This window comes from Euphorbia lathyris, chromosome 9 (assembly GCF_963576675.1).
Source record: "Euphorbia lathyris chromosome 9, ddEupLath1.1, whole genome shotgun sequence".
NCBI classification, from domain to species: Eukaryota; Viridiplantae; Streptophyta; class Magnoliopsida; order Malpighiales; family Euphorbiaceae; genus Euphorbia; species Euphorbia lathyris.
In genome coordinates, this window is record NC_088918.1 from 20,341,737 (window position 1) to 20,362,041 (window position 20,305).

Consider the following 20,305-nt stretch of genomic DNA (forward strand, 5'->3'; position numbering starts at 1 on the left):
ATTATTAAAAAATATTTTTTACCGTTTGAATTAATGTTTTTACCGTTTTCACATAGTCACATTATATATCTAAAACTGTTTTCAAACAGTGAAAAAATATAAATTTCGAATGCAGGTGCAATGAATAACAGTCTGTTAACCTAATTTTATATTCAAAATTATTTTTTTTGGTCATCATGGGTTTAATGAGAGAAAAAGTTATTGACCAGAGGCTTAATGTATTCAAATAAAAGATCAAGAGTTTAATGAACCAAAAAATGAAAGATCAGGGGTCTAATAACGTTTTTTTCCATTAAAATATGTGTTAGATAAAAATATATAGACTAATAAATTATTTACCCTTAATTAATTGATAATCATAAAAGATAGTGTTTTTGTTATGAATGACATTTTCACTTTGAATTGTTGTTCATAAAATTCAAAAGAGTTTGTTACTAATAGTTAAATCGCGTATAATTTTCTATTAAAATCTTTAAAATCCAGAAACTTTGAAAAATAAAAAAATGTTATATTAAAAATATAAAAAATTGTTCTTACAAATAAAACAATGTTTTAAATAGTAACATCTTAAACTAGAAATCTAAAACTAAAAAGGGAAACTACAGAAACAACCGAAAAATAGTACGTAAATTGATTTTTTAAGATTTAAACGATGGAAGAAAAAAAAAAACGCACGTACTTCATAAGTACAGCTGGCAATTTTTAATCATTAGTCCATTTTCAATGAAAATAAGGTTCAAAAATGCCAAAATCCGAGACAAACTTGGCATAAATTGGAAAAAAGATATCAATCAATTTAATAGGGACACCTACCTACCCATATTAATTCATGGTTGAATAAATAACAAAGTTATGGGTAGCACTAACAGCCAGAAAGTGGAATTAATATCACCCAAACTAGTTGAGTTTAGGCATTAGATTTTGCTTGTCTTTTTCATAAAATACAGTTGTCATTATATTAATATGTTTGTTTGACACTATATACTCATATAATTTTATTTACTTAAATGGATAATTGGAGTTTTTTTTTTCTACGTTAAAATTCTTCGAACTCGAAATCTATTTAACAATTTGAGATCCTTAATCATTTAATGGTTTTTGTACAAGTTTTAAATTTTATTTTTTTAATAGTAAAATAACAATCATAAATATAAAATAATAATAAAAATAAAAATGAAACACCATACAAATAATAAAATTAAACTAAATCGCTCAAATATTTAGTCCATAAAATCAGAAGTGGAAAAATGGAGAACAAATGTATAACAAAAAAAACAAACAAGAAAAGGGTGAAAACATACAAAAAGAAAACAACAAACCAAGGAAAAATGAAAAAAGAAGAACGGAAAATAAGGAAAAGAAAAAAGCGAAAAGCATAAGAGGCAAAAATTAAAAAAGTGAAAAAAGAGAGGAAAAGATGAGGATAAACGAAAAAAAAAGGTAGAAAAACAGAAAAAAAAAAAAACAGATAAAGAATAAAAGAACACAAAAAATGAGGAAAAATGATAAAAGAAAATTAAATTTGAACCACTTTATACATTAGGGCAATTTGCACTTCACTTTGAAAAGTTATGGTTATATTTGGCTCTTATCCCAGAAGCATTTCTTTACTATTCTTATCCGCCCGATCAGTGATACAAAACTTTTTACAACCTTAATCATAATTATGGTGCTTCTATTCCAAAAAAATTTAAAAATTATAACCAAACAATGTAATGTTTTTCTTTTTTATGTAATCCATTCCAAAAAGCTGCCACAGAGCTAAAATCAGCAAGAAGAATAATTTGCCAGGCCACATTACTTGTATTAAAGATAGGTTTAATACAAAAACAATGAAGAATACAAATGTTGGGTTTATCTTTCAGAAACTGAAACCTGTTCTTGGAGTGTATCATAAAGAGTTTCAACAACATTCAGCAAGAAACCATCTGAACCATGTTTCGCCATCAACGAAATCGCTACAGGCAGATCATCATACATGCCTAGAGGTATGCTCACCTGCAGAAACATTGCACAAAATCTATGGAAAATAAACGAAAAAACGTTATCGAATTAAATGATGAGCGACATATATAACACACCTGGCAGAATCCTGATACCCCAGCTATGGAGAGCAGGCTAAAAGCCTTGGCACGAAAAACTTCGAGAGTCGTTGGATCTGTCTTCAGCTTCGGTGGAGGCCCTGGAACTGTGGGGATAGCAAGGATGCCATAATCCTACATTTCAAGTCATTAGAGAATGAAAACTGGAATTTTGATATGTGAACATAGGGCTGTAAATGAGCCGAGCCGCTCATGAGTCGGCTCGATTTGTAAACGAGCCGCTCGTGAGCACGATTTACTAGCTCGGTTCGTAAATGAGCCAAGTTTGAGCAGGCCAAAGCTTGGCTCGAAAGCTCGCGAGCAGACTCGATTAGAACATTTATGGACAAATTTTAGTTTTGTAGAAAACTATATAGTTTTGTATTAGTTCACAAATATCCGAACTTAATATATTTCATTTACTATTAGATGAATTCGTCCACAAACATAATAAATGAGTAATAGACGAACTATTTGTAAGCATTTTGTTTATTTATTCACGAACTTTGCTTGTGAGCTTGTTTATGTATACAATTAAAGAGCGAGCTATTTGCTAGCAAACTTAATGAACCCAGTTCAAAGAGGATTTTGGGCTCGAAACAAGCTCGAAGCTCGGCTCAAACTCGTTTATTTTCTAATGAGCTGAGCCGAGCTTAAGCAAGAAAAAGCTCGGCTCAGACTCAAGCTCGTTAATTTTATAGCGAGCCGAGCTTGAACAGGACTCGGCTCGATTACAGCCCTATGTGAACACCAGTGGCTATGGAATGTACCTCGAGAAGCGTTGTGAGAGCAGAACGTAGTTCTGTCTTAACTGAATGACAGATACCGATGTTTTCATCGGTTGATCGAACAGCTTCCCATACTCGTTCGTGAATGCCTGGACCTAGATGAGGTTTGACACTGGTCACCCATTCCCCATGGTTATTCTTGAATTCATGCCTATTCTTCAAGGTGAAATTGAATTGCAGACACAGTCAAAATCTGGCGAAACCGTAAAGAAAATAATGATTTTTGTTCGGGTTTGAAGAAAGTTCTGCACCTTTGAAGCAACCGCATTGCACTTGAGAGGGCTGCTAAGGAAGCTATGTTATAGTCTTGCTCTTTGATCTCTTTGCTCATAAAATGACTCAAACTTGGCACTTTTTCCTCAACATAGTCGCCTAGGATCATATTCTTCACAATGTTACCTGATATAGAAATGTTTATAGATTTTAACTTTGATTTCTAATTAGAATACGGTGGAGAAGCAGAAAACTAACCCCCAAATAACTTCTCAGCTGATTTAACAAGAACTTGACTGACTCGACTATTTGGAATGCTTGAAAGCTTAAAACAATCTTCTGCGATAATTATCTGCTTCGGTATGATTGATTCAGTATGAGGCAATTGCAGTAGAACATGGCCAACTTGATTCAGAATGACAGGATTCCTAGCAAACCAGCCTGGATGAGGATTTTGCAGACAAAAGAATGAATTTTCAACTCACTCCGGAAGTTATATAACTGAGGAGTGTTATTGACTTATTTCTAGTTTGTTGATACATTGTTATGAATAACCCGGAAATAATGAGATCAATCAAATTATGCATCATAGAAGCACAAAAATTTCATCTTCCTGTTATTACTCAAAAGTATCAAATGCCATTTGTACATGAACTGTGTAAGTGTGGGAAAAAGCAGCTAAATGTGGAATTATGAACTAAATTGATATCTAAAGTTCGTTTTAGAAGGAATTGATTCTGCAAGGCAACTTGAAAGGAAAAATTATGCTTGATCCACCACAGGAAAAGCAGACAAGAAAAAGACCATAAGTTGGGTTTATTAGATCAGGTGAAGTAATCTTAAACAAAATCAGAGAACGGTAGATTCCTTACCCACAGTATCAAAGCTCTGTGCCATGGGAGTAACTCCTTGAGTAGAAACAGCAGCATGTGAAGGTCGAAACCCGAAAATACTACAATATGAGGCTGGAACTCTTACACTTCCTCCAGTGTCAGTTCCTGAAGCAAAGGGAAAGGGAATACTCAATCATCTACTGATTAGACAAAGTTTAAGCCAGTTTTTTATGAAAAATTATAGATGAAACATTCACCTAAGGAGAAATCTACAAGCTTTGCACCTACTGCAACAGCAGACCCACTGGATGATCCTCCAGGTACACGATCCGCTGCAGAAGGATTTGTAGGTGTTCCATAATGGTAATTTTCGCCATTGATGCTGCCCAACTTATAATTATTAATAATTTAATACAACATGAATATTCAGGGTATTTCAACATAAACAGTTACAATGATTACATAGGATATTCTAGCCCTTCAACTTTGATTGTTGTTAAAATGTACCCTCTACTGAACAAAATCGCCAAACTTACGTTCACAAAAATGTACTCCTTAAAAAAGAGTAAAATACATCCTTCGCATATACAGCTACTAACATTATAAACCCTAAACTTCATTTCGTGATATAAAAGTGATTAAACTTTACATTACTGTAGTGTTAAAATGCAAATAAAAGAAATCCATTTAAAAGAAATCCTTTGACTATATCATTGACTTATTTTTATCCATGTCGCTTAAACTTTCCAGCTACTCTGGATGATCAAACACTTATTTTCAAGTCTATCATTTTGTTAATTTTCAATAGATTTTCTATGATTTGGACTTTCATGTCACTATAATGTAAAGTTTAAGAATTTTTATGACACGAAATAAAGTTTAAGGGTCATTTATATACAGTGGCGAATACAGGATTAGTCGGTTGGGGGGCCGATTTTACATGTGCATCTGTAAAAAAAAAAAAAAAAAAAATTTGCTAAGTCGAAGTGGTTCAAAAAAAATCGGTGTTATAATCTCAGTAGTCAAAAACTAATTTTTAGTACCAATATAAAACTTGTCGAAATTAACCTACATTGTGTTTAAGATTCTTAACATATAACAAAATTTAGAAATTTGGATTTAAGGAGAGCCTAACAGGTATATAAAAAAAATGTAGATTTTTGGATTTAGAGAGAGGGCTTAATAGGGACTTGTGGCAATTTTTGGGGTGCACGCCATCAAAAACAAATAGGGCGACCAGAACTGCCACAGCCTTAAATTTTGTGGAAACCCTGGTGATTGTGGTTCCTGAAGCCGGAGGGGTCGGGCTCCCCGGGCCCCTCCCTGTATCCGCCCCTGCTTATATATCAGTAGCATTATAGTTCAAGGGCAGTTATATTTTACCCCCTTAAAGAACAAAACTTTAATGTTCTTCATTATGAATTGTTTCAAGCATGATAATTTAGTTTGTTAATTACATTTGATCAAAAATCAAATTTCAGAGCACTTAAAGAATCGCCATTGAAGGAAGACTGACTACCTGTTACGCATCCTCACCTATAGGCCATTTCATCCATGACAGTTTTACCAACACATGTGGCTCCTCCTCTGAGTATAGCCAAAACAGCTGGAGCAGTTGTTGTGGCAGCTGAATGAGTCCTTTTCCAATCTGGATTGCCAAACCCGGTCACGTATCCATCCAAATCGAATCTAATTCCAAAGTTATAGCCATAAAAACGGTAAATTACACAAGGAAATGCAGATTGATTAAGAGAAGAAGATAACAGAAAACGCGAGTTCTCAAAGATATATGAAATCAGCACAGAAAAAGGAAGTGAATTGAGAGACTGACATATCTTTAACAGCAAACGTGAGACCATTTAAAGGAAGTTCATCGGATGAGGAGCTCGGTTTTAGCAAAACATTCTCCATGAAAGCTCCATATTCCGAGCTTTTTGCCATATCTGTTACTTCCCTGTGTGAATAGCTGCTCTACGTCAATGTTAAAGGTTCTTCCTTGGACAGAAATGAATTTTGGCTTCTTAATAGGATAACTCTAGTCATCTGACTTTTTTACCCCTACTCAATTTTGGAAAGAACACCGCTTTAGTTGGTTTTAAGGATTAAAACAAGGAGAATTTCGATATGTTCTCTCTAGGCATGATTGGGTAAAGAAAGAACTTGAAGTGACTAAATTACCCCTAATTCTCACCATTACCCAGCAATTTGTTTTTGATGCTTAATCCCAAATTGATGGAGATATTGCACTCAACTTGCTTTTTATCAATTTAATTAATCTGCCAGTAGGTGCAGGATGAAACAAATAGAAAAAGCTTAAAACATCACGAGTCCTGCACTTGGTCTTGGTCCTCTGAATTTTAGTGAAGTCTCATTAGTCCTTTTTTCTTGCTTCAATAATTAACCCCCTGAATTTAGGTGGCAGAACATTGAAATGCTTATCACTATAAACAAGTTTAGAAGCAAATATATCACTTTTAAACAAGTTCAAGAGACAAATATGTTACTTTAAGCAAATTCAAGGGATCGATAGGTCAACTTAAGCAAGTTTAGAGAGCGGATGAAGCATTTCTAAAGCTCATGAGCCCAATCGAATTATTTGACCAAGTGAAGGACCCCTTGTATATTGAGGAAAAAAAAGGTTCTTTCTTTCTGTTTTCTGAGCAAGCAAGCAGACAAACACTTTCCTAACTATACTATGTAACAGAAGTGAAGACCAGCTGAAGAAATACAGTTCTCTATTGAAAACCAAACTTTTAATCAGCTACATTAGAGTCGTCAGAAGACATACAGAAGTTACAGCTGCATGATTATACTTCTATAGCCTTAATCAGCCTTATCTGAGTCCTCATCAAAGATATACAAGTATGGGATGACTGGTCTCTTCTCACTACATTCCACATTTGCAGCTATCTCATTAGTCGTTCCAAGGGTGTTCTGGTTCCAACCCAATTGCTGCTTGTAAACTTCATCATATGCTTCAACATTGAAGCCTGAAGCAAGAAACAGTTCTAACTCATTCACAAATCGGTCTACTCTTGCCGCTAAAAAAGGCCTTGCTGCATCACATACTAGAGTCTTGAACTCCCCTTGTTTTGTTTCCGGTGTCACTATTGGCTGAATTTGGCTGTTTCTAGAGAAAATAAAAGAAAAATCATAAGCAAGAGATGCACAAAATAATTAAAGTGATCAATAAAACAACTAACCATCAGATTCACTGAAAGAACCAGAAGAAGGTATTCAACAATCAGATGCACTACATAAATAAATGAAAGGCAATAGAAATACAAAACATACTTTCTTGAGAATGAGTCGATTACACCAACAATATGATGCATAATGATGTCAACATCCTCTTCCTGCATGATTAACAGTTGAAAAAGTTAGTAGACCGATATCACAGTTTAAGAAGAGATAATAGTAACGGTTAGGGGTGTCAGAACGGGTTAGGCACAGAAAACAGTGCTCGACTTTTGTTAGTGAGGTAACTATTATATAAATGAACTTTCTTCTTTACTTTGATCATTATTTATACTCATGGAATAACAGTTTAGATGTGATTTCTCAAATTTTGCAACAGGGGAGCAAATAGAACATTTTAGATACAGAAGAATAATGGTTCAGAGATTGAAACATAAAACAAATAGAAAATTGATCCAACTCCAAAGGAAGATGCAGATCCAACTCCAAAGGAGAAACTTGTTATATTATGCACTACTATAAAAGGGTGTGACTGGTCACCATCGTGACCCATTGTCTTTCACATATTAATAAAATCATTCGTCAATTATTCACCTCTTGTATCCCTTGTGTGTTACTTGCTGTTATGTGCGGATGCCATTTTTTGCCTATGTGATATTTGTTAGTGTGCTTGAACCTTATATCCTCGATACAAGTCCTATTGTTAACCCTGTGTTTGTGTATATCGAACACAGAGTGATTCCTAACTCCTGGCTGGCTTACAACGGGAGCGACAAGTAAGTGTCACAAGGTCCTAAAGAGTTGACCCCGTGACACCATGCAGGGCAGTATGTCTGTATCCAAGCCTTTCTGACATACTTTAAGCAGACATCCACTTAAACAAGCATTAGTTATGGCACAGAACTGATCATTAGTGATCTTGATAAAATCTCTAACTAACCACTATAACAGCAATCTATTTATCCTATGCAGAACGCTACTGAAGAGCACAAAATTAGTGGAATATTCATGTAAAAGGGAAAAGCATAATGAAAACCTCGGATTAGCATATATGGACCTGCAAAAGAGCTTGAATTTCCCTTCTCAGCCAACTTTGCAACCACCTATTTGGCTGAAGATACTTACGGTACTTCCAGTATCGTGATACATTAACTACATTATTCAAGGTACCTGACTGACCACAAAATTGATCAGAGAACATTAATAGGAAGCACTGAATCAGCATTTTAAACAAACATTAATCTAAGAACTTTAAGCTGAAAATGAGAATCAGTAGAAACCTGGTTCAGTATAATAGCATTGTAATCTATATTTGTGTGCTTTGGAAAAGAAAGCACTGCAAAAGAAAAGAACGGAGAGAGAGATATGTAAAAGATAAAGCAGCATTAGACATATAATAACAGGGTAAATCACAAAGACGGCCACATATATTTGGGCAATGTTTCAATAAGATCACAAAACATTTTGTCTCTATAAGATAACACAACGTTGATATTGTACCGATAAAATCACATTGAACGTTTTTCGGCTACACTCTCATCAAAATTGCTGACATGGACGCTTAGTCAAAACCATCCATTCCACGTGGACGCTCCATTTGATTTGACCCTAAAAGCTAAGTCTGACTATTAAAATTATACATTCTATTAGAGTGAGAAAGAGAGAGGATGAAACAAATTGTATGTCATGTAGTTTTAAGTGAATTTATGTGACGTTTATGGAGTGGATGACTTGAGTAAGCATCCACATCAGCAATTCTGGTAAGAGTGTAGCGGAAAACATTCAATGTGACTTTATCGTTACAATATCAAATATGTGTTATTTTATTGGGACAAAATTAACTTTTGTGACCTTATTGAAACATTATCCAAACACATGTGACCATCCTTGTGATGAACCCTATAATAACATGAAAAGAGGACAAACAATAATAGAAGGTAGGTACCTATACTCATGATTCTCCTTTATATAATGCTGCTGGAATGAAATTCCATCATACCCATAAACTATTGAAAGATTTTCTGTCTGCAAATTAGTTGAACCACAGAACAATTAACAAAGAGTTAACATTTATCATGTCTCTAAACAATGGAGAAAACATATGGCTGCTATGAAATGTAGCATGAAAAGGATCTGAAACAACACAGACCTTGCACAATGGGCATTTTAAAGAGGAAGATTTGCCATAATGTTTGCCAGCAACTACTTTAGCCCAATGCAAAATGCAATTGTAACAAAATTTATCTGCAACACAAGAATGAGAACAAATGACCAAGCATCATCATCTTGCACAGAGCTCAGTCCAGAACTTATGCATACATATGAAATGAGGCTGAAAGAAAATTACAGTAAAATTGCTCAAATGCCCACTTTTAGTATCTGTTAGGAATTGAACCAGTTATTGAAATTAGACATGCAAGCACAAGAACAAAAGATTTTTGTGGTAATCAATAAATTGGTACAACAGTAAAGAATTATCCGCATTTACCCAATCTCGAACTCTCAAATCCCATGAGATACTATTACACTTAAACGCTTACATATATATGCATATTCCAAAAGCATAAGCTCCAAAGCGTAAATAAACAATCAAACAAGCATAAATGCTTTATGATTTAGAAAAACTACAATCGCAAGATTTGTGATTTCAAAATGCTTTTGTTCTACAGTATAAATTAATAAAGAAAGCTGTCAGACAAAAATCAAACGAGGAGTTTGTAAAAAAGAACTTACGAAAACAAGTATCGAGATAGGATTCTTGAATGAAAGGACCGAGGCAGATGGGGCATGGATTGTACGCCCCAGACGAAGAGAAAGAACACCGATCTTCGCTCTGTTTATCCATTTTCTTCAACTGGTTTGATTTCCAGCTGAAATTCACTGTCTGGAACTTGAACACTTGTTGTGAATGGGAAAGTAATATAAAAACCAGGGTTCAAAATCCACAAACAAAGAGTTTTGGGAATATTTATTTATTTATTTTTTTTTTTTTGATGAAATGGAATTAATTTGTTAATTTTTTGATTTTAGGTTAAATTAGTGGCTCAATCTACGGCTCTACAAAACTAACCGTAAAAACTGAAAAACCTATTTCTGAAATGGAAATAAAACTGAATATAATAAAAATTTAATTATCCATACCGATATCTATATACTTTTTAATTATGTTTAAGCTAAGGATATAATAAAAACTTCAAAATGAATTGTTTAAGTGATTTTATCTATAAATAAGTATTTTATTAAGTTATCGATAATTAAGATTTATTAATTTATAGAATAATTTTTATTTTATATATTATATTTTTCAAATTAAATAATTAATTTTTTTTGGGTAAGTAAGAAAGAAAAATAAATAAAAAATTAATTAATGATAATACATTGTACCTAAGTTTATTAATCTTATAAAAAAATTTATTAATCTTGAGTTGATATTATTCAAAGTAGAATGAATGTATATGTACATTAGGATATAAAGTGTTAGTAAATTGTTTCAATTTACACAATATAGAGTTTATAAACGTATTTTAAGAAAATGTAAAATTTGAAATAAAACTTATTTAGAAATTGCTGTATGTTATGAATTATATACATTGTTTTCTTACGCATTTAATAAATTATTATTTTATATTTTCAATATATTTCAAAGAATTTTTTTAAATAATTATTTTATAAATTTAACAAGATTATCATTTTATCATATTATCTCAAGTCAGAACCGAAAAAATTTATTATTTAATCAAAATTATTAATTTATCAAATATTTATTTGTTCTCTTTTTCCAATCCCAACTTGGGATAATAGGATAAAATAATGTTCTTCATTGAGCAATTGTAAACTAAACGATTGAGAGATTATACAATAACAACAAATAAGTACAATATATTACAATAATAAAAAAAGAAAGAAAGCTAAATGTAGAGAAAAAAATAAATAAATGAAGACCTTCCTTTATTTAAAATCCAGAGTCCATCTCCGACTAAAAAGATCAAAAGAATCACAAAAAGAAGATGTCACTGTGAGGGTCGTCTACGATTTAAAAGAAAACCTTAACAACATAGAATAGTTAAAAACAAAATTCATGAAAGGGAAAAAATGAGAAGCAAAAGAAACAAAATGACAGATTTTGAAGCAAAAGGAAAATTGCAGAAAAGAAAAAGAAGTACAAAGAAAAGGGAATTAGTGTGACTATAAATCTAGTAGATTTTTAATCATCTAATATTCAAGAGATCAGCTCAGAGCATCAGAAATACAAATATGAACAACGTACAGCCACAAAAATGGTGGAGTCCCATGATTTTACATGGCAGAACAAATATTTACTTTCATATCAATGCCAACAACACCTGCAAACGCTTTACGCCCAATCATTCTGGATAACACTTGCATCCTTTGTATTAAAGTGGCTGCTGGCACCGATTTAGCCTATGCTTATTCCCTAGACACCGCCATTGCTTCTCCTCCGGGAAAAGAAGTTCACGACCCATAGGCTTTCTACCTCCATGCAGCATTCTCTGTCAGGCTTTTTCCCATTGCGGAAAATTCCCCACTGCTGCCTCCTGTAGGAGTCTGGGCCGTGTCTCAGTCCCAGTGTGGCTGATCATCCTCTCGGACCAACTACTGATCATCACCTTGGTAAGCTATTGCCTCACCAACTAGCTAATCCTACGCAGTATTAGCAGTCGTTTCCGGCTGTTGTTCACCTCCCAAGGACAGGTTCGTACACGTTACTCACCCGTCCGCCACTACAACCACCACTTCCCGTACGACACGTTTGAGATTCGAGTCTCCACTTAGTCAAAATTTAACCCTCTTTAACAGTAAGCAATCTGTAAATCCCATTAGAAACTCTCATAGAGTACACACCATAGAATGCAGTTAATGGCACGAAAGTGATGTGCAACTGCATAGTTTATTCACCACCTGGAAAGCAATGATGCTATTAACATCTGACTGGAGGATTTTTAAAACATGATCATCAGAATGCATGCTGGGCATTTACATAATTTGAGATCAAACATCAGCTGAAAGTAATATGCCTCTAAAGACAGAAAACCAGATTAACCTAAGTATTCAAACAATTTATCCTTCCTACATGTGTGAAAACATGTTCTGGTTAATAATATCAACAAGGATACTAACAATGCTTTACCAAGATTGAAATATTGTAGAAAAAAGTTAAAACAGAAACTTGACCGATGAAGTTAAATTATAATAAACTTAGCTGCTTCGATAAACAGCACTGGTTAAACTCACAACTCCAGTGATTTTAGAGAAACATAAAAGCAACTTGTTAACAGAAAACTTGCTCATATGAAAAAGAATACTTATACATAATTCTTGATTCTATATCAAAAATTGCATAACAGAAACATTCATTAAAAGCAGTAGAGTTTGGGTCTTTAACCATTAATATATTAAAACTTCGTTATAATTGTTGGTTGAGTATCTTAGAAGATCAAACAGATGGATTTTCGAACTTCTTAGCTGCATGCTAAAAATTTCAGATTTTTCACTTCTTTGTATATGCTATTAGATTCAAATTACTTAACACAAATCAGAGCTAAGCTAGAGTCGCGGTCTAAGACCAACAACTTAAAATTGTAGTGTTGTGCGTATATAGAAGTTACAACCTGTGACAAAAACACCAGAGGGCTAGTGGATCACAAGTACTATTGTTCAAACTGTCATAAAGGGACAAAAGCACCAATTTAGGATATTAGCAATATGCAGATCCTTATGCAAATGTATGCCAAAAACCATAATCTAGAACCAGAGTAATATTCAAAACTGATCGGGGACGTTTCAAGCCACAAAATGTTTTATTCTAACAAAAAAAAAATGCATCATTAGAAAGAGGAAAGAAACATATAGTTATACATTGCACATTGAAACTCATTGCACTTGCCACAGGTACACAACATTAAGACAATGATAATTTATTGTTCAAAATACAATAATAAAACAACTAAACTTTATTCATCAGCAATTGTATATTGACTTCCCAACAGAAAATCCAAAACATCAAAAACAAACTTTTACTGTGACAGGATACTTATGCTACAACACTCTAGTAATAGAATTTTTTTGGTGAGCATTCAAAGTATGGTCCCGAAACAGCAAGATCAAAGTAATATAAATTTATGGTAATTTAGAGCAGCACAAAAAATTAATTGTAAGCAGGTGTAATATATGAAAAGTTCAGTTTCTTGTTTTACCTTAATATCAACAAACATAAATCTATAGCAATGTGAGAATGACATCAATCTCGATTGCCAATGCAAATATGGTGTCATCTTCAAAGAATCCCTTTTCACACATTTCATAAATAAGTTTTATTGCCCTGACGAACTATTGTGCCAGAAAAATCCCTGGATAATGACATTACAGAGAACCTATTTGGTGAGCAACCTTTCTCGTTTGCTGCTCAGAAAACTTCATAAGCTTCATCAAACAATCATTATCTGCTAATTAGACCAATTATTACCTTTAATGCATAAATATTGAGATGCAACCCATTAATAGAATTAGAAAGCCTAAAAAAGTAATTACTTTGCATCTTCAATCATTCCAGCTTTGCACAACCCAACTACTAAGATACAATACGTAACTATTTCAGGCATCAACTTGCTCATTTGCATGCCATGCAGCAATGAGTAGTTAAACAAACTTAGGGCTATCCAAGAGCTTCTTGCATTGCATAAGCAATACACACGAGAACTATAAGAATATATGTTGGGAATTAAATCTTCACAAATCATTTCATCCACAAAATATTTGACCCTATGAAGCACGGACACAGGTGCGGACGCGGCAAACGGCATTTTTAGAAAATATGAGACACGGGTGCGGCGGGGACACGGCAAATTTTATATAATTAATTATATATATATTAGATATAAAAATATATAAAAAACATGCTAAATCACAAATCGGAATCATGATGTTAGGAGAAGAACCCAGGAGAAGAAATTGTTTCTGATTATTCCCAAACAAAAACGAAATCTTGATATTAGGAGAACTGCGATGTACGCAACACAGGGATTGAAATAGCGATTTGCGCAGGAAGAAGAGAAGACCTAATTCTAATTCGTGCTAATTCGTGCGATAGAGATTATAATTTAGGATTTTTGACAAATTGCATAATTGATCCTTAAATTTTATAAAAAAAATTAAAAAAAACCCCTAATTTTTAACTTTTTTTTTACCCCAGCCGTGTCCCCCGTGTCCCCATCCGTATCCCATTTTCCGGCCGTGTCACCGCCGAGTCCCCGAGTCCGGCGAGTCCGACTCGGCCACGGCGACCCCGGGGAAGAGTCCGTGCTTCATAGACCACATCTATCAATTTTCTATTATAATACCAATTAATCAAGATTTAATCACGATGATATAGGCAAGTACATTAGAATTACAATCATCAATTGAAATATCTTTCCCCTGCTTAATGCACTTGCCCAATTAAACCATATTCATCTATTAAAAAACTAATTAACCAAGTTGGTTGTAGGTAACGCCATTATGTACATTTCAATGAGGACTGAGCAGAATCGCAGCTTCCTAACAGAACATGAATTATAGAGTTATAGTGCCTCAACACTTGCTCTTTTCAAAAAGATATAACCCATGGCTAACCAAATTATGCTTGCAAAACCCATCAACATTAGGCTTGCAACCTCTACTATCAAATATTTTCAAGCAAACATTAGACCACATGTATATTCCCAATTTTACAGATAGCATTAACAGTATACATAATAGACTATCAAACAAGATCATAGCATCATAAGTTTAACCCTACAATACATAACCATCAATCAGGTCGTTATGCATAATAATATCAGGCTGAAAACCAAATGTAAAACTAATGGCCAAAAGATAGACTCCAAAATCACCACGATTTATTGAAATCCAAAATGAGAATATTACCTTCTGTTATTCAATTTAATAGATTGCAGTGTGAAAACGATTCATCAAACAACAACTTATTGAACTGAATAACAGAAGGTTTCACCCTAAGCAACACAAACAACAATGTATTGAATTCAATCGCAAGCAAACAACTCATATGAAAAAGATTATCATCCGAAGCGAGAAAACACCAGTCGTTGGCTGAAGTAAGAAGAGAGAGAGAAGGCGTATAACAATGGTGGGATTTGTGGTTCCAAAGAAAAAAAACAATGGTATGAATTGTGGAGTGGCTGTGAGGATGATAATAGGAAAAACCCGAACAACTACATATAAAGCTTTGCATAAAGAATTTTAGAAAATTAGGGTTTTCAACATTGTCTAGATCTGTTCTATCAAAAAAAAAAAAAAAGTTAAGGTGCAAAAATACCCGTAACGTTTTGGGTCAAGAGTAATTTTACTATTAACGTCTAAAATGGTGCAATTTTTCCCCTAACGTTTGTAGCCAAGAGCAATTTTACCCCTAATGTTGATAAATTGGGTCAATTTCAAAAATAATTCATCAAACTGTCTTCTCGAACATGAATCTTATCATCTACGCTTCACATGTGCGTCATTTTATCAGTAACAAATCATAAACATATGTTGGGATGTGAAAAAATAAAAAAAAATAATAAAAAAATATACTGCCTTTTGTACGAATTAGACAAAAAAAAATTTTAAAAATTCACCGAATTTATAAATATTAATCTCCAATTCTATTATTAAATTACAAAAAAACATGAAATCCTTTTTTTAGAATGAATTGATATGCAATTGGTGCAAAATAATGAACAAAAATATTTGTGTTTTATAATAGTGTCTGAAATTGACCCAAATTACCAACGTTATGGGTAAAATTGCTCTTGGCTACAAACGTTAGGGGCAAAATTGCACCATTTTAGACGTTAGGGGTAAAATTGCTCCTGACCTAAGACGTTAGGGGTATTTTTGCACCATTTAACTACTTTTTATACAATTTTTCAAAAAATAAATACTTTTTATACAAAAATTTAATAATTATATGTATCCTTTTAAAAGAAAGATTTAACTATATGTATAAATTTATATTAGGGGATTTGGATCGTCAAGAATTTCTTCTTCGAGAATTATACTGAAGTCTTATATCTTTGGGAGAATCCCTTCGGTAATGTCTTTGTCTCTTTGGAGATCTTGAATCTCTTCCTCCATCTCTTAGTTTTAATTTTAACGGAGAAGGAGAGTTTCAGTATTGAGGACTATTCGGCTTTTCTTTAGACCTGCCTCTTCTCCTTTCTGGTTGATATTCCACCGAAGGATCTCTCTTCCTTGGACATGTCTTTGTATCATGATGTTCAGTAGTACACGCGACGGAACTTCCATCTCCCTCATATCTGTCTACTTTCCTTGCCTCCAGCAATTCTAAATGCATTGCTTCCATCTACGAAGCATGCTCAGCCCTTAAAATGTTCATTGACTCTTGAACCGAACTCATGTTATATATGAATTGTTTCGTAAGTCCATCCATGAAACATCTTTGCTGAGGATCTAAAGATCCTAAACAATCTTAGATTTGTTGATCCAAAGCATGCATAACAAACAGAGGTGGAATTGGATGATTGCTAGAATCTGTCAAGCCACGTGCAGGTGCAGTTGAAGAACTTGGAATATCTTCCTTCCTCTGACTAATCGGAATTGGTGAGTGAACAATAGGTTGGATAACCTGTGGAGCTATTTATTGAAGAACGGGTTCCACCGCGGGATGAACAATAGATGAGTGAACATAGACCATTCTGAAATAAACTTCGATCCACGCTCACCGCACCAAATGATATCAGAATATCCTTGAATGTGCATAGTTGAAGCTACTAATGACCTGAAAGATAGAAAACAGTCAGACAGGGGGCTGGTGACTTATAAACCCTCTCTGATGCCTAAATTAGTATATGGGACACGTAATTTAGGAGAATGTAATAGTATTCTAGTATTTAGAATTGTGTAACTGTCTTCTTGAACTTGACGCCATTTATAGACATTTAAATCTATGCCTGGATACACGTGTCACCTTAAGATTGGTTCGGAAACTAAATTCCCAACAATAGGTGACTTTGGCGTGTATTTTGGGATCCAAGATCTTTTCCTCCTTATTGCTTCCAGAAAAGCCCTTTGTGTTGAAACACCTTTTCACATGATTTTGATTTGACAAAATTATTTAAGTAAAAATATTCTAACACATTAAATTTAATAAGCTTTGATTTATTACACTAATGTGTTTGTTCAATGTTGAGTTTAATTGTGTATAAGACATTGAGAATAAAAAGACCAAAGGCCCATTAAGTGGAAGTCAAGCCCAAGTCAACATATCAATATCATTCAGAAAGCTGTCTCGTGGACTTTTCCTTAAATGGCGAAACATTCTGCCGAAGACTGACGAAGACAGAAGATGCAAGAATTCTATTGGCCAACGACGTTGAGCACGCACAGAGTGACAACGACAGGAAGCCGTTTTCCTCCAACGGTTATTTCGAAATTTGAAATGACCAGGTGCCTCAAGTGTCACTATATAAAGGCCATCCATTTGCTTCAATCGACGCAGATCTTCAACTAGCAATCACGCTGACCAAATTCATACTCGAAGAATCTATGAGAAAAGCAAAGCAAATACCTTACACCAATTTCCATACTTTTGTGTAAAAGTCTAGAGTGATTTCCAATCATCTAAAGTGTCTTAGCAATTGTTGTTTAGGACAATCTCATTATCATTTCTAGAAGTATAGAAAGGAGAGGCTGAGTACTCGGTTATAGTACTCAGCGATAGAATAGGAGTCAGTAGAGGTATAGAGGAAGGTACTCTTGTTATACTCAGCTTCTAGTTGTAAAAGGTTTGGTGCTCTACCTTTAAAGAGCTCAGTAGAGAATTCGAAAGCTCAGAACGTGTTCCGGGGACAGGACGTAGGTGTAGAGGCCGAACCTGGATAAATCTGCTGAGTAACATCTCTCTAACCTTAAACTCCTTTGATATATATATTGCTTGCTTGAAAACTGACTAAGTAAAGAGGTCACGCTGAGTTGTGTGCATTGAGTATCTGAGTTCAGGAATAGACTCAAGTGTTATCTCCTGACTCAAGGAAAGAAGCTGACTTAGTCACCAGTTGACTAAGCTAGTGTCTTAAACTCACTCAGTGCGCTGTGTAATTCTCTTCATAAAGAAAAAGAAGTCAGCCTTAACGAACAAATTTTAAAATAGTTCTTATCCCCCCCCTTGGAACTATACTTGTTACGTTATAAGGGACCAACAAGTGGTATCAGAGCTTAAAAGCTCACTGTGCAAGGTGTAACTACCTTGAGCTGATCCCCACTATGGCTGAAAACAGCACTCGGTTTCTCCCAGAAAATCTGACAACTCAGATTTTACCTGAGGGTCTGTCCATAACTCGGCCTCCCTTATTCTTCGGGTCTAACTATACCTTCTGGAAGAATAGGATGAAAAATTTCATTCAGGCTACAAATATGAATGCATGGCTATCTATAGTCCAAGGCCCATTTGTTCCTGTTGAAACTGTTGATGGCCAAATGGTTGTCAAATCTGAGACCAGATGGACAGAGGATGATCTCAAGAAGCTACAAAATCATGCTTCGGCTATAAACATGCTTCACTGTGCGCTAGATGTTGCAGAATACAACAAGATTTTAGGTTGTGAGTCAGCGCAGGAGATCTGGAAGAAACTGGAGGTCATCTACGAAGGAACCAACAAGGTGAAAGAGTCCAAGGTGAACCAGCATATGAGATTGTACGAGCTGTTCGAAATGAACGATGATGAAGGGATCTCAGACATGAATGCAAGATTCACAAACATCATCAACGAGCTCAAGAGACTTGGGAAGATCTTCACTGAGGAAGAACAAGTCAAGAAGATTCTTAGGAGTCTTCCTAAAAGCTGGCAAGCGAAGAAGACTGATGTTGAGGAAGCTCAAGACTTAACCACCTATAAATACGATGAACTCATTGGCTCACTGCTGACCCATGAGATCTCAATGAAGAATTTCGAGGTGAAGGAAAAGTCTCTTGTCATGAAAGCTGACTCCACTGATGGGAGCTCAACAGACGATGAAGAGATGGCTATGTTTACCAGAAAGATGAAAAGGCTGTTCAAAAAGAATGACAAATATTCTAAGAAGCCTTACAAGAAGTTTGATAAGTACAAAGCTGACTCCAGCGACAGCAAGTACAAGAAGGACAGCTCAAAGCCCATTACATGCTTTGAATGTCATCAAACTGGCCATATCAAGTCAAACTGTCCCTTGTTGAGGAAAGAAAGGAAGAACGGCAAGAAGGCAATGGTGGCAACCTGGAGTGATAGTGATGATTCATCATCATCTGAAGCTGATGCCACTGAGTCAGCAAAGATTTGTTTCATGGCTGACGAACTTGCTGAGCCATGTGTTTCTGAGCATGCTTACCCCTCCATTGCATCTGACGATGAGGAACATTCAACTGAGGTAATATCACTACCATTGCTCAGAAATGAAATGGTTAATGCCCTGAGTGACCTCTACACACTTGTCAAAAAGTGTAATAAAAAGGTTAGAGCACTCAACAGGCGATGTGACGAGGTTGAGGAGGTCAAACTGAGTGACCTTCAATATCTTCTTCAGGATAACTCAGATTTGCATAGTAACACAGGAATTATGCAAAAGTTTGTCTCTGAGGTCCAATCAGATTCTAAGAAACTGAGGAAGGACGTCACATCAATTCAGAACCAAATTAAGGTTCCGAATAAAAGAAATAATCCTTTGAACACTGAGTACAGAAGTACTAGTCAGCAGAGATGGAATCCTCAGCGGAATGTCCAGTGTGACTTCTGTGGGAAGAAAGGACACACCACAAAGGTGTGCTGGCACGCTCAGCACTGGGGTGCTGACCAGTCAGTGAGACATCCTAAACGGAAGGTCAGCTGTGACTTCTGTGGAAAGAATGGACATACTTTCCAAGTATGTCGTTATAAAATAAAGTATGATGCTTTACCTATTGAACCTAACAAGCAAGGACCCAAAAAGAATTGGGTACCTAAAAGCAACTAGCTATATTGCAGGTAAGCCTGAGGTGTGCTGAGAAGTCAAAGATGTGGTACATTGACAGCGCATGCTCGAGGCATATGACTGGTGATGAAACTCAGTTCATCACGTTTGAGCGTAAACGAGGAGGAAGCATAAGTTTTGGAGACAACAAAAAGGGTAAGATAGTAGGGTCAGGAACCGTTGGTGGTAATCC

At 34.9% G+C, this 20,305-nt stretch overlaps 2 protein-coding genes across 4 annotated transcripts; both read right to left on the reverse strand.

Moving 5' to 3' along the window:
* Nucleotides 1-1,774: 1,774 nt before the first annotated feature.
* On the reverse strand, nt 1,775-5,875 carry LOC136206149 (amidase 1). 3 transcript variants are annotated; one of them, XM_065997085.1, is made up of 9 exons: nt 5,747-5,875; nt 5,452-5,604; nt 4,173-4,297; nt 3,955-4,080; nt 3,341-3,523; nt 3,121-3,268; nt 2,852-3,020; nt 2,082-2,216; nt 1,775-1,998 (listed from the first exon to the last, which is right to left on the reverse strand). In XM_065997085.1, exons 1-9 carry the CDS (start codon nt 5,854-5,856, stop codon nt 1,855-1,857), a joined length of 1,293 nt encoding a protein of 430 aa, XP_065853157.1. In that variant the 5' UTR covers nt 5,857-5,875; the 3' UTR covers nt 1,775-1,854. The 3 variants fall into 3 exon arrangements, with proteins under 3 accessions (XP_065853157.1, XP_065853158.1, XP_065853159.1); XM_065997086.1 differs by lacking the exon at nt 3,341-3,523; XM_065997087.1 differs by lacking the exon at nt 5,747-5,875 and having other exon boundaries at nt 5,435-5,573.
* Nucleotides 5,876-6,633: 758 nt separating this feature from the next.
* On the reverse strand, nt 6,634-10,057 carry LOC136206150 (uncharacterized). The gene is made up of 7 exons (XM_065997088.1): nt 9,847-10,057; nt 9,263-9,357; nt 9,059-9,138; nt 8,394-8,449; nt 8,171-8,283; nt 7,210-7,271; nt 6,634-7,045 (listed from the first exon to the last, which is right to left on the reverse strand). Exons 1-7 carry the CDS (start codon nt 9,956-9,958, stop codon nt 6,739-6,741), a joined length of 825 nt encoding a protein of 274 aa, XP_065853160.1. The 5' UTR covers nt 9,959-10,057; the 3' UTR covers nt 6,634-6,738.
* Between the last annotated feature and the right edge of the window lie 10,248 nt (nt 10,058-20,305).